At 34.3% G+C, this 26,833-nt stretch overlaps 2 protein-coding genes and 1 long non-coding RNA gene across 3 annotated transcripts; 2 read left to right on the top strand and 1 right to left on the bottom strand.

Moving 5' to 3' along the window:
- Nucleotides 1-1,748: 1,748 nt before the first annotated feature.
- Nucleotides 1,749-2,630, top strand: LOC141485233 (uncharacterized). Its single transcript, XR_012467107.1, has 2 exons — nt 1,749-2,078; nt 2,141-2,630. It is a non-coding gene; the product is annotated as an uncharacterized lncRNA (long non-coding RNA).
- Nucleotides 2,631-2,780: 150 nt separating this feature from the next.
- Nucleotides 2,781-26,833, bottom strand: LOC141485229 (WD repeat and FYVE domain-containing protein 3-like). Its single transcript, XM_074181542.1, has 4 exons — nt 26,690-26,833; nt 8,098-8,249; nt 7,614-7,725; nt 2,781-7,125 (listed from the first exon to the last, which is right to left on the bottom strand). Exons 2-4 carry the CDS (start codon nt 8,150-8,152, stop codon nt 6,834-6,836), a joined length of 459 nt encoding a protein of 152 aa, XP_074037643.1. The 5' UTR covers nt 8,153-8,249; nt 26,690-26,833; the 3' UTR covers nt 2,781-6,833.
- LOC111508977 (guanine nucleotide exchange factor for Rab-3A) lies at nt 10,058-24,365 on the top strand. Its single transcript, XM_023164634.2, has 8 exons — nt 10,058-10,390; nt 16,051-16,675; nt 20,820-21,015; nt 21,629-21,771; nt 22,777-22,991; nt 23,654-23,753; nt 23,842-23,908; nt 24,116-24,365. Exons 2-8 carry the CDS (start codon nt 16,070-16,072, stop codon nt 24,190-24,192), a joined length of 1,404 nt encoding a protein of 467 aa, XP_023020402.2. The 5' UTR covers nt 10,058-10,390; nt 16,051-16,069; the 3' UTR covers nt 24,193-24,365.

Raw genomic sequence — 26,833 nt, 5'->3', positions numbered from 1 at the left:
TAACCCGACCTAACCTAACCCGACCTAACCTAACCCGACCTAACCTAACCCGACCTAACCTAACCCGACCTAACCTAACCCGACCTAACCTAACCCGACCTAACCTAACCCGACCTAACCTAACCCGACCTAACCTAACCCGACCTAACCTAACCCGACCTAACCTAACCCGACCTAACCTAACCCGACCTAACCTAACCCGACCTAACCTAACCCGACCTAACCTAACCCGACCTAACCTAACCCGACCTAACCTAACCCGACCTAACCTAACCCGACCTAACCTAACCCGACCTAACCTAACCCGACCTAACCTAACCCGACCTAACCTAACCCGACCTAACCTAACCCGACCTAACCTAACCCGACCTAACCTAACCCGACCTAACCTAACCCGACCTAACCTAACCCGACCTAACCTAACCCGACCTAACCTAACCCGACCTAACCTAACCCGACCTAACCTAACCCGACCTAACCTAACCCGACCTAACCTAACCCGACCTAACCTAACCCGACCTAACCTAACCCGACCTAACCTAACCCGACCTAACCTAACCCGACCTAACCTAACCCGACCTAACCTAACCCGACCTAACCTAACCCGACCTAACCTAACCCGACCTAACCTAACCCGACCTAACCTAACCCGACCTAACCTAACCCGACCTAACCTAACCCGACCTAACCTAACCCGACCTAACCTAACCCGACCTAACCTAACCCGACCTAACCTAACCCGACCTAACCTAACCCGACCTAACCTAACCCGACCTAACCTAACCCGACCTAACCTAACCCGACCTAACCTAACCCGACCTAACCTAACCCGACCTAACCTAACCCGACCTAACCTAACCCGACCTAACCTAACCCGACCTAACCTAACCCGACCTAACCTAACCCGACCTAACCTAACCCGACCTAACCTAACCCGACCTAACCTAACCCGACCTAACCTAACCCGACCTAACCTAACCCGACCTAACCTAACCCGACCTAACCTAACCCGACCTAACCTAACCCGACCTAACCTAACCCGACCTAACCTAACCCGACCTAACCTAACCCGACCTAACCTAACCCGACCTAACCTAACCCGACCTAACCTAACCCGACCTAACCTAACCCGACCTAACCTAACCCGACCTAACCTAACCCGACCTAACCTAACCCGACCTAACCTAACCCGACCTAACCTAACCCGACCTAACCTAACCCGACCTAACCTAACCCGACCTAACCTAACCCGACCTAACCTAACCCGACCTAACCTAACCCGACCTAACCTAACCCGACCTAACCTAACCCGACCTAACCTAACCCGACCTAACCTAACCCGACCTAACCTAACCCGACCTAACCTAACCCGACCTAACCTAACCCGACCTAACCTAACCCGACCTAACCTAACCCGACCTAACCTAACCCGACCTAACCTAACCCGACCTAACCTAACCCGACCTAACCTAACCCGACCTAACCTAACCCGACCTAACCTAACCCGACCTAACCTAACCCGACCTAACCTAACCCGACCTAACCTAACCCGACCTAACCTAACCCCTCCCCTCCCCCTTCCCCCCTTCCCCCCTCTCCCTCCTCCCTCCCCTCTCCCCTCTCTCACCTCTCCCCCTTCCCCCCTCTCCCTCCTCCCTCCCCTCTCTCACCTCTCCCCCCCCTCCCCCTTTCAGTTTGTCCTCGTTCGTCATTTATACTAACTGTAACATGTTTGTTTACATCTTTTCGTTATCGACGTTAACCTATTTTTCATTTCATTCCGGTGTAAATGCTAGGGATTAGGGATCTGTATTGACAGAATTATCAACATACTTTGGCTTGGCCTATTCGCGCGGAGATGACGCTGTCAGTAGCTTTCTCGGTATAATTAGAACTCGTTTTTCTTACACATTTCTTTATTTGAAAAAGTATTGTGGTAAAAAGTTTAGGAACGTTGGATCCATCTGCAAGTGGACTCGTTCTAGTTGATTTCGTCTATTGGAACTGCAAATAAGTTTTTCTGGAACCTTAGCGGTATTTGGAAAGGGAATTAATTTGAACTTTTCTGCCTGGTCTACGTATGTAATATATCGAGCTAAACTATAAGCATATTATTTATATTCTTCATTTTATTTTATAGAAACTTAGTCGTATTTTCAACGCAATCTGTCATACAACCGATCAACTGGGAATAAAACCTTTTTAACCCGAATTATTCTGCTTGGTGTACGAACTTATTTTTCCCACCCCACTTCAGTATTAACTGTTATAAGTTCACGAGGGACGTAACTGGCCGAGATGGAGAATTTGCCCAAAAATATGAAGAAAAATTTAATGAAAATATCGGAAATACTGTCATTATTGAAACCTGAACAAGTTGAGAGTAAAAATGCGTGTTTCAACTAACAATATTAAATAAATACACAAATTTACATTAATGTATAGTAATACTCTTCTGAAAACAATACTTTGAGTATATCATCTACTTTATCACAAATAAAATATAAAACATATCATATATTTGGAGGCTTCTGATGAATTGTAAATTGAATAGCAATGAAAATATTCAGTAGAAAAATGCTAGCAAGCAGATGTCAAAGACACACACCATATTTCTTACATTTATGACCCCCTAATGGTTTTTCAAAAATATATTGCCCCCTATTTGCAGTTATAAAATATATAGTGTTTTGAATAGGCCCAAAGTAGGAGATATTAGCCTTCTATAAGTATACTGTGCCCGTCTATCCTACACGGTCCTTCAGGAAGAAATATAAATGTTCACAGGAGTCATAATTTTTTATTCATTTCAATTCAAAACATGGCATATTTACACTAGTACCTACATGCTAGGAATCTACGATATCACATACATTCATCAAATATAAGGAAATATACTTTGGAATGCACAATAATGCACATGTATATTGTCTACAGATGCCTGTGCACAACTTTTATTCCTATATTCGGACAATGGTTGGTTATAAAAATAATATCATTAGAGGAGTCACTTTTATAATAGAGTGGGAATAATGCAAGAAATACTTTGGAAGTATTTTAGATAAAATTAACTTTTGGAAGATACCAAATTAAACGTACAGATTAAAATTCTATAGGAACTGAAAATTAAAATGTTTTAAATTTTTATATAAATCTGAATTATAGTTGTACCCTTTTATGACATATTTATAGCTGAATACTTTAATCCAGTGAGTTTTATTATCAATCAGAATACTATTTTTTGTGATAAATAGTTAATAAAATATATGACTATATAAATATATGAATAATTCATTCAAACTCTTTCTCGCATTAAACCATCTCTATCATTGCACAAGCATTCTAACTTTTTATTTTCAAACCACTCGCAAGCAACAAACGTTATTGTTCTAAAGACATATTGCTCTGTATAAATTAATACTTGAAGAGAACAAGCTAAAGTAGAGAAGAAAAATGATTTTCATCGTCAAGTTCAAGTTGGACTAATATTTCTCATCACGAACAACTCCAGTTGTTCTGAAATTCCAAATCTTAACTCAGTTTAAACTTCATTTGTATAGATATTACACATTTATATTTTCAAAGGTCCCCATGTCCTTTTGTTTGAGAATCTGGTGCTCAACTTATCAGTTTTCTAATTTATTATGAAATCATTAAAAATACATTTTTAATGTATTACATGAAATATTGATAATAACAATTTTTAGTAATCCACTTTAAGAAAATATTACACCAGACATCATACTCAAAAATATCATTATTTGAATGGATTTTTTTGAGACAAGAAGGATTTCATGAATATTCAAGAGAGGGCAGGTATATTCATTCTTTGCAAAGATTTAATGAGTTTTTTGTTAAAATCAACAGCCAATAAATAAGAAAAATAAATAATTTTTGGTAACTTGGTGCTTATAGTCTGAGAGCTTACAATGAAAATAATGATATGATGCAACAAATGAAACTCTCCTTATTACTTGAAAAGCAATCATACAAATTCATTCATGGAGAATAAAGCGCCACCTAGCCAGTTCAGCTGAATACATTTCCACAGACTTCAAGTCAGGAATTGAAAATTTTCCGATGTCAGTGAAGTTGTATTTTATAAAAATTTGTTCAATGACAAAGAAAAACTTTGAATTTTTTTAAAAATATTATTTATCACCCAATGAAACCATATTTTTTTAATACAGATATGGATTTTGACGTATTGGCCATCTATTTTTGATTTCTTCATCAATCAAGTGACTACTTTTCCAAGTTTTATATTTTGTCAAAATATCAATTTTTTTTTAATGGCTTCCAAGTTTTGCTGTGATCTCCAAACGTTTCAAGTGCAACTGTGGCAGTCATCATCAGTGGCTTTGTCGTTGTCAACTGAAACTCACGTCAAAAAGAGTACTTCGACCACGCCACTGAACACTTTAATGAATTGAATAAAAACACTTTTGTCTAATTACCATTAATTAATTTCATTTATACAACCGGTTTCGAGTTCAAACCCCCCATATCAAGTATAAAACTGAAATGTGAACTTTGAAAACTCGGTTATATCGTGAGTTTTTAGGTAAGAAGGAAGGACAGGTAGTTGAACGAACCAGGGTGCCATCTTTAAAATTCAACACTGAAGATAATAGGGGTTGTTGAACTTATAAATTCAAGAGTGGAGACTTACGTATATCGAGTTGCTCGTTGCTCTGATTTTTAATTGATTTGTTAATTTCTATGGCTTCCAACAAATTTATTTTTTTCCCTTCATTACATATGTGTAGGATTTTGAGGTAATCTTTATTTATCTTGTGTTTTGATTCTTGAAGATGTTTATACATTGTAGATTTTTTGTCCAAATAGACGTGTTCACGGAGCTTTTCTTCAAAATTTCTACCGGTTTGTCCTGCAGAGCAGGGTTCACATTTCAGTTCTATACTTGATAATGGGGTTAACCCGAAATTGGTCGTATAAATAAAATTACCTAGTGGTAATTAGACAAAAGTGTTTTTATTCATTTCATTAAAGTGATCATGAATTACCACAAAATAAACAAGTCATCAATCACACCTATCACGCCACTGAAGATGACTGCCGCAGTTACAGTTGAAACGTTTGGAGATTATATCCAAAGAAGATCACGGCAGAACCCGGAAGCCAATCAAAACATTGACGCCAGCCGTGAAAGCCTACATTCCTATGTCAAATATCCGTTCTCTTAATAGTTGAACGAACGTGACAAGTTTTTTTGAAAAATAAAGGTTTCTACTTCGACAACTTCTAGCAGTATTCTCGTTTTTCAGCCATCCTTTGTCTTCTGATAATTTATATCAATATTTTTAAAGATATAAAATTGCTAAAACGGTACTTAATGCTAGTCACCCAGTAAGAAGAGTTTTCATATAAAAATGTTCAGTGCATCTTATCTTTTTTATTTTCTCTTGCTAGCTTTCACTTTTTTGCAATGCAGTAATCAACTAGTTTTAAATACTTGTACACACTAGACAATCACATGATTATAAAAATTAATGATATAAAACATAAAAAGAATTGTATAATAATAAAAATTATTGTTTTAAAACAGTATTTCAAACATTAACAATAAAAAACATATTTCATAAAAGTATTCAACAACAAATTCGAGAAAAAACGAAACAATTATAAATAGGTTTACCGATACATGCTATAAAAATTTACATTGGTATCTATACAGACTCGTGTATTACAAGTAATACATAATATCATAATCATTCAAATCAATGAAAGTCTACCAATTGAAAATATATTTGATAAACCTCATTCTTTAACGGTTAATAAAACAATTTTTCAATAATAAAAATTCCAAATTACAGTTTTGTGTAAAAATTCTGAGTCAATAATATTTTTGGTAAATTTTCGTTATGTGGACACCCGGCGATTTTGAAAAAATGTTTGACTGTACTTACGTATTTTGATGCGTTGATTACGAATCCGAAAGAAAAAAAGCGGCGCTCTCCCTTATTTAGAAAGTTACGGCCCTTCAAAGTTCAGAAAAGGGCAACTTTTCAGCCTTCTTTTTCACTAAATAAACTATTTAAAAACACAAGCATTTATTCACTAGGTCACCTTTACACCTTATTCCTCCTTCTTTAACACTTTTCACTTCAATAATCAACATTTTTCTTATAAAAAACTTAATTTAAAAACGAATGCTTCTCCTGGTGGCTTTATTCTATTTTTAGGTTAGTTACTAGTGACATTTCAGAAAAAAGCGGTTGTTATTTACCGTCGCCTACTATTTCAAATTCGTAATACACCACCAAAAATCAATTTACGATCTTAAGAATGAAGGTAAAAAACATTTGAATTACTTCAGGAATATGGACTGCATCAGTCGTACCAACCATATCATTAATCTTAAAAACGTAAAATATAGTGATATGTAACCAAAAAGCAGCTCCGTACATTTTTTAACATTTTTATAAGAAAAATGTTGATTATTGAAGTGAAAAGTGTTACAGAAGGAGGAATAAGGTGTAAAGGTGACCTAGTGAATAAATGCTTGTGTTTTTAAATAGTTTATTTAGTGAAAAAGAAGGCTGAAAAGTTGCCCTTTTCTGAACTTTGTAGGGCCGTAACTTTTTAAATAAGGGAGAGCGCCGCTTTTTTCTTTCGGATTCGTAATCTACGCATCAAAATACGTAAGTACAATCAAAATTTTTTTCAAAATCGCCGGGTGTCCACATAACGAAAATTTACCATCTTTTTATTAAAAAAGGTGTATCTGATTCACCACAAAAAATTCATTGACTTGAATAACCATGCTTTTGTTAGATGTAAATGGAGGTTCAACAGAATTTCTATGACATTCAACGTTCAGCTTTGAGAGCTGCATAACAACTTTGACAGACTCTAACTGGCTTCAGTATGCGTAGACGAGATATTTCACATTCAAACTTGCTGCACTTTGAACAGAATACCTGTCGGCAATTCCTACAATGGTGCTTTCTCTCATATATTGTGAATTTATTGCTGCATCCAGCACAGTAATCCGCTCCTTCGTCTTTCAACCAATGATCGGCAGCTCTTCCCGGGATGTCACAAACACTCCAAGAAAATACTCTACCTCGAGTATCACCCACGTACACGCAACGGTGATCTCTAAAAATAAATAATAATCGAATAATTTTTCACAGAAACATACCACCTACAAGACTGAAATTCAGGGGTTATGTTACCAACATAACAATTAAAATTGTGGCAGCAGGTGCAACTTATATAACACTTTCACAACTACTATAAGAAAAACCTTTAGAGGAACTGATACAAATTTCATTTTTGAAGATATATTCAAGTGATGTTGGTAATTTTATGACAAGAGCAAAATGACCTTAGTCAAAAATCGGTAGAACACATTTCATAGAATTGTATCGGTGTCTCAAGAGTGTGCACATTATTCAGATAAATTAATTGATGCTAAAAAATTATTCTACCGAGTACCAGATTTCTCAAATATATTACCATGAAAGGCCAAACTCTTGAAACAATGGGACATTTTCATCACCTCTCAAGTGATTGTATCATCAAAAAATATATCTGTCTCTGAAATTGAGGGTATGTTATACAATTAGCAAAACAGTTTTACTTACTTTGATACTGCCAAAGCTGTCACAGAAGCAGGTTCGGCATCATCTTTTCTGTCGTAAGCTGTGTGCATGGTGAGTTTACTTCTAAATACCAACTGTCTCTGCCATTTGAAACCTGAAATATTTAAATAAAACAATACACTGCTTCTAACAAATTTTTGCTTCAAGGTACTCTCGTACTTCAAGGTACTCTTGTAAGGACAGGAACATCTTTTCTTTTTTCCCTGTATGTAAATAGATAATTTATTGATTCTGAAGTAATCAATACAAAGCAGGATTATTTCGTTTAGATTTTCCTACTGATGAATTTTCCTACTGAAAATAGTTCAATTTGTCAGCCTACATTAATAATTTGTTGAATTTTGGTTAATTTCAAACATATTTTCAGTAGAATCGATTGATGTACCATCAGAATCTTTTCGATTTATGACAGAAAAATATGAAAGTGTGATCAAAAATCGAATGAGCAGAAATAAAATATCCTTACCGGGTCTAAGAGAGTTCAATGGATTAATTGGTTTCTTTTTGGCTTCAGAAATCATAACAAAAAAAATCTGTGAGGCTTGTAACTGATTTGCTAGTTCTCATTCCTGATCCATCATCCTTTGTCAATGCTGGCACACTCGGCGCTATTACCGCCTAAATAAAAAAAAAATTAAAATTCAATTTTTGTCAACCTCGAAAAAAAGGAGTTTATCAATTTGACATATATGGTATGTAATATCATTGACACTACGATATTTTCACATACTTCGATAGTATTCAATATCAGGTATGAAATAATAAATATATATATATATATATATTTATTATTTCATATATAGATTCACAAAAATGTTTCATACAAAAGTTTCAGGAGTTCATGAGAGCTATATTTTGATATAATTTTTAAATATACAGGGTGTTTGGTGTAGGTGCTAGAGACAATAATTCCATTTTTTAAAATAGAACGCCCTGTATATCATTACATATTCAGATGCTACGTTAAATTCTGATATCATTTCATGTTTGGTTTTTGAAATTCGGTTACGGCGTTGTTGAGTTATTGCTTAAAATGTAAAGTCTTGAGAACGACTATTATTTTTAAAAATATCTCATACAATTATTCTCTCTGCATCAGATCACATGAAAATTAGTCAAAATTTTGGGTGTTCGAAGTAATGGTTTCAATTTTAAGTAGTGGAATTCAGTCAGGAATCATTTTGAATATGAAACAATTGCGAAATTGAAAGAGGTGTATTTAAGACTGCGTAAATTTGAACCAAATCAGCAAGAGTAAATAACTTTGTCCCAATTACTTCTCACAACTCGTACGTCCGTACCAGTCGGTGCAATCGTGATACACGGACGTCAGACACGGAGAGAAAGGATTTTCTATTGCAATGCCGAGTACCTCTTTCAAAAGAGATTAATTCACGTCGGACATTCATCTTGAATAGGTGATATAGGGATGTCACACGATATAATGAAAATAATATATAATCATGATGATAATAATGTTTTTAACCATATTGATTACATAGGATTAGGTACTTAAAGAGACACTTCACAGTAGTCTAGGTTGTTCTAGGACCATTTTTTGAACATTAAAATGAGCATAGTCAAGCTATTCTCAAGAGATAAACATTTGCATATGCACTAAGAATTTTTTTGTAGACCTATAAAAGAATAACAATGTGTTTTGAATTGTTTTGTTACATTTCAAAGGCTTTAGGCAGCGTTGTCGATGAAAGGTTGCAGAGGAGTTTTTAAGATGAGCGCGAACAAAAATACAATAGAGTTACACAATTATTATATGATTGATTATGTTTAATTGATTTCATTTTTTGAAATAATAAGATCGAAGACGATTCAAAGAGATTTTCACTCAATTTGGATAAATTTATTAGGCGCTAAAAGCGAACGGTTGTACCTATTGTTATAGTAGCAATCTTAAGTCTTAGATTGTACATATAAATATATCCGCGAACGATGATATTATATGCACTCCTGAATACTAAAGAAGTTAGATTAGTCGAAATGCAACGGAAAAATCAGAAATATGGCTAGAAGTTTTGATACCTAATCATTTTCTCATTTTGAGAATTGATAACTGAATCCTTGCAGAATCCACTTTCAATACATGCGTGCCATATTTTGATGGGTATAATTTTATCAGTTTGCAAGAAGTAAGTTTGTAATTTCATCTTCAATAGTTAATTAAAATGAAAGAGGAACTAATAGCAGAAATTATAAAATGAAATAAGATCTTTGAGTTTTTTAGTTTTTACTAATAAAAATTCATGACAAATAGCAAAATAAAAAATTTCTCAACTTGAGAAAAACAAAAATTCTAATTATGCAATGATCAATTTCCCCAATGTTTCTGTGTGATGGTCTCGAAACAACCGGGCCATAGAATAGATTCTGTGACCGGGCTAGCAACTTGTACACATTCCTGCGGAGCAGTTCGTCCGCAGGTCGAGCAGGCCGACGCCGTGGCGAAATTTCAGATTGAATTTTCAGTTCGTGCAGCGAGGTCGATCGCGTAGATTGTGGTTGGAAGGCGCGAGCAGGTTTCTCGTGGTGTTGGTTAAAAGGAATGTTTTGTTGCTCTCCGGCACCGCTCGAATACCTCGCTAGGAATTTTTCTCTAAAGGTCAACTATGTCGACGCTGTAGCGAGTTCAACGGGTGTTTGTCTGCGCTTACGGTAGTGACTCGGATTCCCTTGTGAATAATTCCTCTTTGTCTCTTTGGTCTGCATGGAGCTTGGATAGTGACGGGCATTTCTTGAGGAAGGTAAAATTCTTCGTTCCTTGTCATATTCCATTTTCTTTAGGGTGTGAGTATATTATTGATCTTGAGAAATGTAAAAAGAAATCCCAATTTTGATTTGTTCATTACCTAGAACATTATTTAAAAATGAATTGTGAAAACTTGTTAACAAGAACCTTGAAAATGCCAAAAATTAATTGTAATCAAATTGAACCTTGATTGTTCATAAATATTTAACTTGAATTGTTCAATATTTGTTTTTTTGTAGCAAGTACGCATGATGGGGTATTGAAGCATTCGAGGATTAAATGAAAATTAGTTCTCAATATCTCTGTGATAATGAATAATTCATTTAGAATGAAATTACCAGACAAAAATCTGGGCAAATCCACCACGCAATTATACTTATTGAATCACTATTAGTGAAAACATACCGACATGAATATTCAAAATTAGATGAAATAGAGGTATGTATTTTCAAGTCACATTTTTACTGATGTCTAGTTATTATTTGTATCGAAGTGAAATACCTACACACCATATTTATAATTGATAGAAGATAACGTTCGAAATGTACAGTTACATGCAAAACTCATAATGAGCTCACTTTCCTTTGTAATAATATGGAAAACGAAATTTTGTAATATTTTAGAAAATTTTCAAAGAGGGAGGTTAACAATATGATTTCTTATCTCCCCTCTAAGTAAAATGAATCACTAAGTATGATAATCAAAATGAAATTTTAATAGTCAATGCAAAATTCTTCATGTTATTCACTGTTAATTATCAACTCGAGATTCAAAAGGGTTGTTGAACATTTATGCCTACATTTTTTCTTTCGTCATAGTTTCATATCAGATTTTCGATGAAGAAGGTTTCCATTTTTACCTGAAAGCCGTACTTTTGAAAATATAATATCTGAAATTTTCGCTTTCAAGAAATCCCTAAACTATATCCATCCAACAAACAAAGTAACCCAAACAAAGATAGATGCGTGATTAAAGCATGATCACCACGAACATTTGCATCTTTTGAGTAAAATGAACAAGCCTCCTTACGCTGTCTGGGGGATCATGTAGCTACACTATGTATGATAATGTTTTGAAGCACTCTGTTGCTTAGATGGACAGAATGTAGAACAGTCCAGAATATTTGAGTTTATCGCTTCAAATAAATAGACAGACACGGCAGGAGACGTTAAATTATAATATGTATTGAAATTACTATCATCATAAGCTGCATCTGCTTGAAAGAACAAATGAAATGGAAAAATGCATGATCTTATATACGTTTATCTCTTCATGTGGGTCGTGCACTTTGAATTCCGGAACAGTGTTATATTAGATAATTGCTCTTCAGCTGTCAGACAAGAACGATTACATTTATTAAATTTGCCCTTGTTGTCCAATAAACTAAACTCGCTTTATCGCGTTTATATCAATTTAGATTCAATTTATCGACTTGACTGAGTTGTAGTGATTCTTTTTACGAGTAAAATATTTGATTAGACACAATGAAGGTGGGCAGAGATATAACAAAGTGAAATTTTCCAATCAGTATACTAGTCACCTCCTCAGAAACGTGACTGTTTTCGTAAAATATTTTGCTCGCTGTTATCTCATAAGTTTCATCATACTCAAACGATATTAACATATTCATTTGAACATTCTACCTATATTTTCGTTGACAATAATGAATGATATAAAAAATTCTAACAATGCATTCTTTCGTACCTTTTTAGTAAACTCTGGTACATAATATAGCATTTACGTTTGTAAAAACCAGACAAACCCTTCCTGCCTAATAACTTGTTATCCTTCATATATTTGGATATGAATCATCCGTCCGGCCTTAACGTCTAAATCTAAACGGGCTAAATTGAATTAGTCTAGTATCGAGATACGGCCATCCACAAGACTCTTGCTCATTCCCTATCAGGTTGAAAAGATGCCGAAATATTCAACGAAAGTCATTTTTTGTGGAGGAAAAATCAGTTTTTCATCGACCTTTTTTGGGTATTTATTACCTTCCACAATATGAAAAATATAAAAATTATAATGGAGAACTATATACAAGTGTAGAAGGGTAAACTAAAAAGTATTTTTCACAAAGAAAAATACTTTGATTTTTACGCAGTAACTTATCGGGGTAAACTGAAAAGTTTGCCCTTCTACACTTGTATAAAGTTCTCCATAATAATTTTTATATTTTTCAGATTGTGGAAGGTAACAAACACCCAAAAAAGGTCAATAAATGCCGAAATAATTCTTAGTGTTTTTTGGGTACATAACCTTCCATAATCTAAAAAATAAACAAATATAATTCAATAGAAAATCTGCTGAAGTGTGATAGAGGGCACACTAAAGTTCACTCCGAAAAGTTACTACGTAATATAAACCATTGAGTCCAATATCAGTAACCTGCCGTATTCATGAATTTTGACTACAAATTAGGAAAATCAATAAAAATATTAAAATTTCTATACTTAGCATTCTTCACTAGTCGATGTTTCGGAAAACAATCTTTTCCCAAAATTCACTTCAAAGCTCGTCTCAATTGTAAATAGCTTTATTTATTTTGACATACGTCAAAAAATGTATAAATAGTTGTATTTCTTTCGACATACGTTTTCCGAACCGTCGAGCACTGAAAAAAGCAAGTATAAACATTTCATTATCTTCTATTTATTTCAATTTGTAGGCAAACTTTATGAATACGGCAAGATACTCACTAATTGGAGTCTTCAGTGGTTTATATTACGCAGTAACTTTTCAGTTTGCCTTCATTATATTTTAGTGGATTCTCTATTAATTTATATTTGTTTATTCTTCAGATTGTGAAAGATTGTATACCCAAAAACACAGTTAAAAATATTGAGTCATCCACAAAAAAAATGTCTTTCAAAGAACATGTCGATTTTGATTTTTACTCAAATTTCCGTTATTTGTTTAAAATGTTTTTTCCGTTAACCAGCTATCGCACCCCTACGAACGACAACCCTCAGAAGTCGAAACTTGTGCGAGCTAAGGATTAACGAGGTCTTACCTTTTAACGTGTGATTCATAACACGGGTAATGGTAAAATGGTAAATGTTTTTCCATTTGAACAGAAACATTATCATTTACCATATTCGAAGAATATTACAAAGAACTAGACAATGTTCGTAACAGCCTCACCTATCACCTATTAGCAATAAATTTTTAGAAACGTGACTAAATCAAGTTCTTATAAACGTGAATGAGAGGCACGGCCAGAACAAAACAGACAAAGGCATGAAATCACACATTTGACTCAGTTCGAGTATTTGACGAAGAAATATGTTACTCATTTTGACAAACGGATATACTTCAAAAGTTTTTTCTGATTAATTATTTCAACGAAAAAAACTAATTGATACAGTTCATTGTATGACTATACAACACTATACAGTGTTTTACAAAAACCGCGACCACTGCATATCGACTAATTCCTTTCCATCCATCTGGAAGCAAGCAAATGTTCTTCCGTTGGCCAAAAATTCTAGCCCAGAAAGTTTAGGCGATCTCCGGCCAATTAGCATCTTATGTGCCCTATCAAAAGTTTTTGAAAAAATATTGAACTTTCAGATGCGTGATAATCTGAACGACTTGGATATATTACCCGAGTGTCAATCAGGGTTCAGACCTGACACAGTTGTACGACTGCCATCTTGAAAGTTGTGGAGGATGTGCACAGATCTATTGATAACAACAAACTCTGTCTTCTGATTTAATTGGACTATTTCAAGGCGTTCGATCGCATACACCATGAACAACTTTTTTGTACCATTTTGGGCTAAGGCTAAGGTTTTCAATGCATGCACTACTAAAAAGTTTTCTTTGCAATCGTTTTCAAAGAGTTGTGTACAATAACAAAAAATCTGATTTAATACAAATTAAAAACGGTGTTTCTCAAGGTTCAATATTGGGTCCTCTTTTGTTAGTTTTATACACATCTCAATTTCATGGGTCCCTGCAATTTGCAACTATGCATTGTTATGCCGACGATACTCAGCTGTACATAAAATTCGACGAGAATTCAATTAACGAGGTCCAATGACAAATTAATACCGATCTTGAGATTCAGGACCCATTTAACAATATCACAACATGAAATTTCTCTATTTCGCTAATCTTTCACTTACCATATTTCCTACTCATATAATCGGATACTTGGTGAATATATAAAAATTTACCAAGAGGAAACTTCAAACGAAAGATGAAGAAATATCCTCTTACAATAAATAGATCCAACTAATTGAATTATGTCGAAATCAATCAACCTTTCTTCAAGCTCAAAAAAATATATATGTTTTGTATTTCAATTTCGCTGTATATACTATTTGCATTGTTCTTGATAAATTACTGTTTTCTTTTCTTTCGTTCTTACGGTTAGATGGAAGATATTGAAACCTGCCTTTTGATTGGTTGTAATTGTATCGAAATATCAATACAAACCATTATTATTATTATTAATTAAACAAAGTTTTCATAATGACAGTAAAGAGCACTGCTGTTTTACAAAAATTATAAGTTTCTAGAATACCTATATGTCATTCAATTTCTGTTCAATAATGCTAACATCCTATTGTAATGGATACGACTAATATTGTTTTGTAAAGATCTTATCCAAGGTCGACATTCTCAAAATCTCGCGCGAGGTATAATTCACAATTCATTATTGTTATTGAGTTGTTTGTTCACTAATCACGAATTCATTATGATCTTGATAATTGTTTTTATTTCATATTTTTCAATTTGTTTGAAAATGCGTAATTGTTTACAATTTGCGATCCGACCCGGCATCGTATCGGTTGCAGAATTTATATCCTTCATTTTTTGCTGTCACATCAGCTTGTCCCTGAAGAAAGGAGATGAAGGAAGTTTTCTTCGCCTCCTGAAGCCTACTTGGTTGGTGAAACGCGCGTCGAGAAAATTATTGCATTTCTGGTGACTGAGAAAAGTGCTTGTTGTGGATATTGTGGTTACGAATCATTAACATGGAGGACCGTCCAATATGGCGGATTAATTTTTCATGCACCCCCTATCAAATGATAGGGTTTGCTAAATACAAGAATACAAAAAACGTCCGGTCATCACTTTAAGTGGTTGAGCATCCAAAATGACGGAATAGTTTTTTTGCACCATCATGGTGAAGGAGCATGAAAAGGTTTGCTGAAAAAATGACTCTGCTCTAAAATCAATATGTTATAGCTCGTCGAAAGCCGCGCTTCGCGCTATAGCACTTTATGTAGCGATCGCACGCGTTTATCGGAGCTCTCTAGCGAAAAATAACAATACGTTAAAGACATTCTGTAGTATATTTGGTACTAGCCAAGGGAAAAGTACTCAGATGATATCTTCATTCATTGGAATTCGATTATTTTCAACAGATGGTGGATTTACACTCTTGTCATGTCAGTATATTCAAAACATTTTTATTGGTAATTATCCGAGCCGTCAGTAAATAAAGTACGTCATGGAAATCGTGTAACGTATTTTCGAATTATGAAAGGCGAAAATAAAACCAAATTCAATAATATATTTAATTTGACATGAACACGATAATTGAAACCATTATTCAAGATAACAACCACTTGCCAAGTATATCTCAAATAGAATTTCCATAATGGCTTTCAGCAGTTTGAATGTATGTTATTGTTTCAGGAAGTACGGAGAGAGGAACATGAAGGACGAGAACGATGACTCATCGAATCAGTCGGTCTTGAACGCCGGCCTGCTGATGATTCCGAGAAGGGCACCAGGAGTCTCCCTGCTGAGGCCCGTCGTCGGCGTGAACCAGCACAAAAGAGCCGGCTCTACCGGCACAACCGGTGACGAGTCCTATACGACCGACGAAGAGGACGAAATCGACGAGCCCGATATCACTATCAGGGATCACGTGACCCGTAAACTGTTCCATGACCCGAGCGATTTCGGATCGTTCTCAGATATCGCCACCATAACGGACAAGGTCCGGCACTTGAGCGTGATGCACCGGAACAGTTCGGACAGTTCGGTGTACAGCGAAAGGGGAGGTCCGGAAGATTTTGACGGAGGCATTTCTTCATGTTGCGACACCAAAGACAACGACAGCGACAGCAAAAGCGGGGCCAGCAGCCGGGAGGGATGGGCGGCTGGGTCGAAGGAAGAAGCCTTTGCCAGGCTGCAGGACGAACTGCGGCTGGCCAATCGCGAGTTGACAGTGCGCGACCAAGAGCTGACTAGGCTCAGCAGAATGCGACAGGATGTCGAATCTGAACTGGAAGATCTGACAGCTAGTCTGTTCCAGGCGAGTATAGGGATATTTCCTTATTCACCCGTGTGTGGAAAAAATAAAGTATTCAAATTTTCACCAATTTATGCACAAATCATTTTCACTTTATCTAACATGAAAATCTTTATGAAAAAAAGGTATTTTTTAAACTTTACAAGCTTACGTCGTGTACTACAAAAAATGTCGAAGATACTATGCGATTTCAAAGCTGCTTCATTCACATCGTGAATTGATATCTACTCATTTATAACTAACGCATAGTATCTTTAACTTTTTTTCTAGTAAAAGAGGCACACTTTAATGTTAGAGTTTCGAAAATAGCTCTTTCGATTAACATTCTCGAGATGAATAAAGTGAAAAAGACATTTGAAAAAATAAATGGAATGTACTTGAGTTGTTTCCATAGATGTCTCATGATGTTGCCAAACTGAATTTTGAGAAAATGGCTCCATTTTGAATAGGAATGGCCACTTGTGGTATATAGTGTTGAAAAGAAACATTTTATATCCTATCAAAAATACATGGGTTCTATTGAAATTTTTGAGTTTGGTTCGTTTTCGGGTAAAGTGGTTTAGATTTTCAATTGCTTCATTGGTAGATCGGATTCGTTGAAAACTATGAGTTCCTTCCAAATTTCAAATTTCTTATCCCACAAACAACTGAATGACACCGTATACAATGAATTCGTTGTCACCTTTTATGATTATTTATTATGTTTTTTCATGTTTTCTCATCTTATGTTTTTTCACATAGTCTGTCTGACAATCTGATACCAAATCCGGTGGGAAAATCACATTCCGAACTTCCAATAATAAATTCCATTATAATAATTTGAGTAGGTATAGTAACTACAAATAAAAACGGAAATACCTCATTAGTGGTTCTCAGATTCTTCGATTACAATCCGGCGGTTTGGTGAATTAGGATTATATATTCGTTTTGAATATTGTATTTGATGAGGCTCCGTTTTATTCAAAAGCATTTAATAGAAGACAACATATTAGTTCATAATACCAAATGGACAAAAATCCTGTAGGGGCTTTCTTCAGATATGTTATGGAATCGGCCGATACTTAATGAAAATCCATAGCGAATTAAAAAAAAATATTACAGTTCAATCAAAACGCAACACGTGTTTCGCTATACAATAGCTTCTTCAGGCGTATCGACAATATATTATAGAGACTAAAATTTTTTTATGATAAAATTATACTGTCGTTCGGGAAAAATGTATTTTTATTAGTACTCAGATAATATATTTCAAATACAAATCATAAACCAAATCTCATTTCGATTATTTTAAATGCTTGGTGTCCTCAGTAGTGAACCACCCTGTAATTACAGTTAAAGCACTACGATTTTTACTAAATATCACAAACTTGTTCAGAATGTAACCTCTAGCCTCTGGGACATTCCTTCTACAAGCATTGGGTCATTCAACTTGTTGATTGTTGAAAGAGACTGCAATGGTGATTGTCGACAAAATTGTAACCTTACTTTTTCTGCTGCTTTCTCCACAGATCCACGAAAGAAATCACGCAGTCGGCGAAATTCTGAACGAAAGTTATTCGAATAGTGAATATGAAAGTTAAGGCGTGGAAAACAAGCGGTGACAAAATATATTTATTCAGGAAACAGTTCTAATTGTTATTTAGTCAATGATAAAACTCAAATAAAATCTGTTTTCAGTGTTAAGGTTTAATGTAATTCAGGTTCTACATTACTTTTTGTTGAATATGATTGAGCAAAGCCCTTATATTGACCTCTAAAGGTTCGAATTTTCATAATTTTTCAGTGTATATCTAAGCAAAATCACATCACATTTTCTAGTACCAAGTACGATTGGAAATAGATAATTTTGTTAGGTTAATAATTAATTCGAGGATATCGTTACTTCTTATTGACGCAAATTCCCCTTTCCCGACTATTCATTCGAATTGCATATTTTTGTGAAAGTAATAGTGAAACGTTCAATTAGCATAGTGGACGTTGGCGTGCTTCACTGACTACCGATATGAGTATAATGAGCTCACAGAAAGTGGCTACAACGGAAAAATTGATTTTTTATAAATAGAACTTACGTTTATACTAATAATCCAAGTAGAATGTTGGAATTCATCACTCTAGAGTCATTGTTTTAGTTTTTGTTTTTGTGAAAAAATATATTATTCTTGAAACTAATTTCTCGAAGTAGGTACATAGTTACACACAATTATGAACAGATATTTTTCTGAGAGCACCCAAAGTCTCTTTTGAAGTAGAACAAAAAAAGACAGAAAATGAAAAGATCGTTTAAAATTTCGATGAGTTAATCAATTAAAAACTTGAATTAATATTCATGGTTAGTTGTTACTCGGTATCGCATAAAAAAATAGGTCCAACGTCACATCATTCATCCAAAATATACCATTGAAATAGATTTCTACTTATGATAGTTTGCGGTCGACTGATATGGATAAACAAGTTTCCGTTTTGACACAAACTAGAACGTTTTAAAACGATATGTTGAGTACCATTGACGCGTACAGTGACTTGTTCATCATTTTGCAATGTCTCAGCAAAAGCAAAGAATACAGAAAGGACTCAGTTTTAGTTTGAGAGAGCTTCAACTAGAACTGGAAAAATATACTTCAGATAGTGATTTCGTAAGTTCAATCATTTCAAAGATTTGCGTATAATCAGATTACAGACAATAAGTTAATTATATATTGCTAAATGAATCGTTTATAATGTTCAACTGAGAAATGTAAACGACTAATATATTTTTGCATTATGGAATTGACAACTATGTCCATTTGCCTCATTATCTCAGTGTCTATTATCATCAGTATTATAAATAATTATTTTTCAAGAAACATAAGGAAAAATATTCGTGATAACTAAAATAAAACTTCATCAATATAACTTTTATTATTTTGCGATAGCCTTGATTTCTTCTTTTTGCTTTCCGATCTTTTCAGGTCGCGCCACTGGACATTTTATTCAATGATTTCGCAGGCACGTTATGCAAATTTCACATTGTTTGAAGTTTTGAATATCATATTCATGCTTGCTAATCAACATGCATTCTTTCTCAACTTTCCCACAGTAACGTAGATTTTTACGAAACATCGTTTTCTGGCTCTTAATTACGCCTAATCGCTTCAGAATAATAAGAGTTCTTAATATTCTAAATGAAACTGATATTTCAAATAAGCTTCGATGATTCGAATAGATGAAAATGATGATTATATGTATACTAATGGACCCAGCGAACTTCGTACCGCCTTAGAATTAATAAATATTGTATTGAGTTATCAGCTGAGTTATATTTACTGTTTTTATATTGTGTTTGTGAACACAAAGTGGGGTCATACGTACACGAAGTGGGGTCGTACTAACACGGCCAGGACATTTTCATGTTTAATAAATAGATTGATACAAGAAAACAGCATAAATCTAAATTACTATGGACACATACTACATACATGGTAATTTTTCACTTTCAACAGTCATTTAATGATTATTATATAAAGTCAACTGACTCATTAGTAGATTTGAACTCTCAAACAGTAACTCGAGAGCCAAAACAAGATATCTACTACAAAAAAGTAGACCTCGGAATACTGAACATGGCGTTCCTCCCGTGAGATTTCTTCTTCACCTGCAGTGGATTGATTCGCGATATCCACAGTCTAATTGCATTAGGGCTTCGTGTGCCATGGTGATATAAAAATTACTCTTGCGTGCAAAACCACAAATGCCATGACCTAATTGTCTTCGCTCGCACCATTCACCTGTCATAACATAACAGAAGTAACGTCGTGCATGTCCAAGTTCTGGGAAAAATACTACACTCTTGCCCCTCACGTGAGACGTGATGTAATTAGTTTTGTTTGTTCGGGATATTTGGACGGTTCACTCCTTCTGAAATAACCAACCCAGTACTAACGAAGAGCTAGTACTCCGAAACCAATCTATCGGTGGTCATCACGACCAAAAAAAGTTACTTGTGACGAATTTTCCAAATGGGAAACGTTGCACAAGTGCCTGATGGTTACTTAAGTTTTCTGTGCGGCATTAGCTGTTGTTTTTCCGTCGGGTATCTGTCACGCCTCTGGGTATCTGCACCTCTCCGGAATATGTTTATTAAAAATATAAAATGAGAAATATTTTTCAGGAGGCACACAATATGGTAAGAGAGGCGAACGAGAAGCAGGCAAGCGCGGAAAAGGCTCTCAAGGAAAGTCAAATGAAAGTAGATGTGCTCACAGCCGAAGTTGCAGCTTTGAAAACTCTAGTCCTAACATCGACGCCTAGTTCTCCAAATCCTCATTTACACCCTCAAATCGGAAATTCTAAGGATGACGCTGCTGGTGAGTAAGAAAAATCAAGTATTATTTCCTTTATCGATAGCTGCTTAGGTAGTCTCAAGTTTGAGTAATTTTTTAATTCACCCCAAATAGGATGTTAATATTATAATGTTCTCTGGATTTAACTTCAACATTAAAATAATTTGGTTTTTGGGAATGAAATTGTCGGCAAGTATCCTCAACTTAAACAATTATTACCGAACAAAATAATAGTAAATCATGAGTAATATCACAAGATCAACTGAATAAATTGGAGATAATAATTGTTCACTTTTTTAGTATTCGCGGCCATGACACGAAAATCAATTTTCAGTTTTGTTATTTTTCAAAATTAGTTGTTACTAACTCGAAAATATTGTGTTGGCAGCTCGCGTCATGAGCACCGATCTCTAGATAGTATGTCTTTTACACTTTTACCGAATTGTTTTCATTTTAACCGGTTAAACAGGTCTAGTGCAAATAATTGCTGTAGAACTCTGTCAAAGCTGCCTTCAACTTCTTCATCGTTTTTATGCATTGGGAGAAATAATCATAATAAACATAGTTCAGTCTATGTAATCTAATAGATAATAGATGATGTTTCAGATACGTCAAAAACGGTTTTATGTTGTTTCAGGTGTGGCTTTATTCACGAAAAAACATCGTCGATCACCTTCGCACTTCAATCTCAAATATGGCAGGGAAAGCTCTCCACCTGACTCGCCGGTCAAAGAAGTGGTTCATTTTTCTTGCGAAGTCGAAAGCAAAGAAGGTTTAGAGGTAAGAAGAATATCAATATGGTGGAATTAATAATTATTCATTATACAAATCACTAAAGCATTTTACCATCTAGTGTAATATTCTGTATTATATAAGTATAATAATGATGTTTTAAATAAAAACGGCAAAAAGAGAATATTGCAGCTGAAAAATTTAGGCCAATAAAAACCTCGGTAAAAATGTATGATGGAAATGTGTTGAACATTTTCAAAGTCTTCAAAACAAAAAACTGAAATTAATGGATGGAATTTCAACTAATAATCTCATAGAATTTTCAGATTTGATCTTTATAAACATTTTACTGAAATGAATAATAAAATGACAGACAAATTAAATAATTTAAAGATATACACGACGAATTAAGTACAAAACAAACTCACTAAACAATATATCTCACGCGAATACACCCAAAGAAATAAAAGAAATGATATTGCAGTTAAAAATTGAAAAATATTTTTCGGAATTGGTATGGTACCAGCATGAATATGTGTATCTACTTATGCGTTAATCATAAAAACGACTCTCCGGTTTAGGAGCAATTTTTATTAATGTTTTGTGGTAAGCTTCACATGGCATTTAGTGTTCGATTTATCGCAATCGGTTAGTCAATGAAAACATAATGTCAATTCAAAGAAATACGTCAAACATTTTTTGGAAAAATACCTATCTACTGTTCAGTTGATTTGGCTAAAAATTTGATCCATAATTTGTAAAAGAAAACAGATTTTCGGATTTTTAATGTCTTTCAGATTTTGTGGAAGTTTATTGCATTCCTTAAGACATTGTATCTAAGAATCACTCTCGTATCTCTGTTTCGCAACTTCTGTAAAAACATTAGTTCATTTCGTTTCAAACTGTAAAACAAAGTTATTAAACCTAAAAACAAAGTCGCGGTCAACAGCTAGTCAAAATAGAACTTGATAATGCGCTTCATTTCACTAATCAAAAAACATATCCATATGTTTAAACAACTTCCATTTCTCAACTTTGGATAACTTTTTTCAGGTCGATCCAGTGTTCCATAAAGCATTTCTGTTGTGGCGTAAAAACCCAGTTTTGGAAAAAAGTGATCCATTTATTCAACAATTATACAGGGAAGACATCAACTTATGTCTGTGTTTCAGTAACATAGATTTGTCTGAAAAAGTCAGTCACGCTGTTGAATCTGGAACAATACTGGTAGAGGCTATCAGTGACAAAACAAAGGCTATGTTTCCTAAGTGAGTAATATTTTCTTTTGCTACCGACTATCTGTTAATTACTCACTAGCTGGTCGGGGTTATTTGTTATATATTACAAAAACTTCAGGCGTGTGAAGACACGACTGAAGTTTTTGTTTAGTGAAAATCTCTCAGAGTGTTTTTTTATTAAGTTTATTATATACCGGCTGTGAAAGCCTACACACTATAAATATTTTATGAATAAACTGACCCGTTCTATGATGAAAATTAATAAAAAACTCTATCGATTATAATTATGAATTTTCCACAATAAATTTTATTTATGACGTGTTTCGCTACACAGCAGTTTTATCAGTTAAACTGGAACATCGAACTAGTCTAAAATGTATTTTATATAACAGTAGTTAATTACAAAACTTAATGAGATAAATGATTGATTCTGATAAAACAGGTAGATTTTAAAAAACATTATGAAAATATTAATATTCAACGTTTACCAGAATTAATCATTTATCTAATCAAGTTCTGTGATAACTACTGTTATATAAAACACATTGTAGAATAATTTGATGTGCCATTCTGACTAGTGAAGCTACAATGTAGCAAAACACCTCTTAAGGAAAATTATTTGTTAGTTATTGTATAACATGACAAACTTTCAAACATTCCAGAGATTTATGATGTTTATGCTTGTCTTTCAGAAAATGTGCATTGCTGGACGTGTCAAGGTTATGTTTTTATAGAATGAATATTGGAGAACCAAATGATTGGTATAGCATATCTCAAATATGTCGAAATAGGGTAAGCACCACAAACACCAAATTACCGATAATAAATCTTCTAACTAATGCTCACAATCCATAAGCAATAATATTATTTTATTTTGCAGATAATTGCTGTCTGTGATTTTTTAAATTATCTGAAATACATCCAAAGAGGATTGGTAAAAAGTTCTGGTAAGTTCCCGTACCGTCACCTTGATTTTCATCTGACACTACGGTTGTAACAAATGAATAAAAACATTGATTCAACTTGACGCCAGACACACTCAAGTTCAGAGTTGCTTATTTTTAGATTTTGTTATATTTTTGGTTACCCACGCTGGAAAATGTTCCTCACGTACATTAACTTAATTATTACTGAAGTCTTTATTTTTGTTTCAGCTCACGATATTTACTGGGAGATTGTGAGACTGCGTAGAAATATGGCTCTCGCTAGACTGGGTCTAACATTCTCATGAAACATCATCAAAGCTAGAGCTGTACGTGCCAAAACTGCAAGCTTTTGTCATTTAAGTAGATCTGATGTAAAAAAAACCAAAGACTAATATTAAGTTTCTAAATTTTTATCAGTACTTTGTAAATATTTTAATAGTTGCATATAATGATAAATAGATTTATATTTTAAGCTGAACATTTTTTATTCATGTCATGAGTATTTGATGAAGAATAAGACATGTTTTATGTATTGGGTATTCTTTTCCTTACTATCTGAGGAGTCAATGGAGGCAAAAGTTCTTGTCGGTTGGAAGTAGATATTTTAAGAGAAATATATTCCGTATGTACAAATCTTATTTTTTATTCTGTAAAAGACATTTTTTGTGGAGGAGACAATGTTTTTTGCAGTTTTTTGGATGTATAAACTTCCACAATCTGTGTGTTGAAAAAATATAGTTGTTTGCAATTGAGACGTTGTTCACAAGTGACTTTTGGATTTTGAAAACAAAAAAGGATTTTTTTCTGAAACTAAAGAAAGTCAAGTATAGAAATTTAATTGATTCCATAGATTGAGAAATTTGTAGTAAATTAATTGGCGCTCCGGGGCGACCCGAAAAAACCTGCAGCACCACATCATCTGAAGATCTTGATCTAACAATGTCCTCTCTCTTTTAAAACAAAATGTAGGGTGTCTCCAGAGGCTCCAATAAATTCAATGCATCGCCAGAACATTTCGTGACACGACTATCGTCAAACTTAAACCAGTCCGTTTCGTCTTTGACCAAGGCGTAATAATGACCAAATTCAAAGCCAAAACCACAGTGAACGAATGAACAATGACTGTATGAATATTATAATAGTGGTCTGCTAGGTTGCAATGTTCATCTATTTCGAACCTTCCAAAGAGTTTCTTGCTTCCATTAGAGGTTGAGTCTTGTTTGAAAATCATCAGTGTATTAAGTATAAATGTATAAAATTAAATATGTGCATGAGGGACCATTTTGTATCCGTGTCTAGTGCTGACATCTCTTATTATAATATAGAATTATTTTTCCTTCAGAGGGCGATGGCAGTAAGATGTCAGTATTTAATGTAAGTATCAACAGAAATGGTTAGCCAGCAGTCGCTGACTGCTTTTTTTTGTTTTTTTTGTTTTGATCCATTCAATTATGAATTCATAGGCGTTTTTTGGCGCTCATGTATTCAAAACGTATTCGTCTGTGATTCAAATACATTCATTTTGGCGTTGAAATTATGATTTGAAAGGTATTCATCATGATTCAAAACTAACGAGAGGTTGGTTTTGAAACGGAATTTGTCATTACGTTACGTCAGTTGTCAGTTTCTACTTTATATTGATTGTTATAGTTTATAAAGTGCTGAAAACTTTTCATCAAATACGTTGTAAGGATGTATAAAATGAAGTTGGAAAATGACCACTTGTACATATCCGATTATAATTTAGTAAGAGAAAATTAAAAAGTTTGTTTTTATTATTGAATTTGACATCTGACACTTGAATCATTCCATTCTGGCGAATCTTATTATTAATGATGTGTGCAGTTACAATGGGTGCGTCCAGGACAAGTGCTGCGCTGAATGCAGAGAAAACTGCTTTTAAATTGCTTTAATTCTACTCAATCTCATCTGCTGGAAGCTATTGGACGCACACAGTGTGTGGTAATTTGTGATATTAGTGATTTTTCAATCTGTGACTCATAGAGTAACAGTTGAGAAAGGACCTGAAGTTGTCTTATTTTGTTATGATTAATGTTATCCGTTCTATATTTTTCATGAGAAAAAGTGTATTTTGATTTTTTCGATCCCTTAATTTGTGACGAGTAGTGAACGGCTGATTTCACAAAAATTTTACAATAAAAGTCGAAGTCATCAAAATCACTCGTTTGAAAAATGTACATCACTCATATGTCAAACACGTTTTGAACTGAGCAGACACTCACTGACATATTACATAAAGCTAAGTGTCATCACTCTCACAAAAATCATGCAAAATATTGAAAGGAATTCATTTTCAATTTTACAAATCTTATAGTATACTACCCACGAGCGAAAAATTGTAGTAAGCACAAGGTGTTAGCTGCGTGCGTAACTCGCGAGTAGACGTAATTGGTCTTATCCCCGAGGTGTGTACTATAGTTTTTCTACGCCTGACCGTAGTAAGGAATGGTAAAATATATTTCTTTGAGATTATTGCTGACTCAGTCAGTCATTACTTAATTGAATGATTTAAAAATTGGTGGCAATATTTCCTACAAACTATTTTATTTGCTAGTGCTCTGTAAAATGTTTTCAAATCCTTTTTCTTGTCTGTTATAGTTCATAGAATTATCAGAAGAGGTCTTTGCTTTAGAGGCGTTTGGCAAAAGAAATACGATTGGCTGTTGGCTAGTGAGGTTGAATAATTCAGTTTTAATCTTTATGCTGGGTCTTGATATTTCAAAAATTGTTGCAAAAAGTTCATAAAAAATGAATAGAAGGAAAAAAGCGGGGTTGTGTTACCTTCGAAAACGAATATTTGCCATCTGGAGCTTCCTTAATGAATTGATTATTTGTTCAGTAGTAAGCGTCGACGATTTCTTCGGTTTGTAACCATCAGATTTGCGTTTTAGAGAGGAACGTAGTTTGGAATATTTGTTGATGTCC

Source organism: Leptinotarsa decemlineata, unplaced genomic scaffold (genome assembly GCF_025532065.1).
Source record: "Leptinotarsa decemlineata unplaced genomic scaffold, Ldec_3_MD MMD2_tig00026314_RagTag_RagTag, whole genome shotgun sequence".
Taxonomy (NCBI): Eukaryota; Metazoa; Arthropoda; class Insecta; order Coleoptera; family Chrysomelidae; genus Leptinotarsa; species Leptinotarsa decemlineata.
The sequence above is the reverse complement of the archived record's forward strand: the minus strand, read 5'-3'. Positions and strand labels throughout refer to the sequence as shown.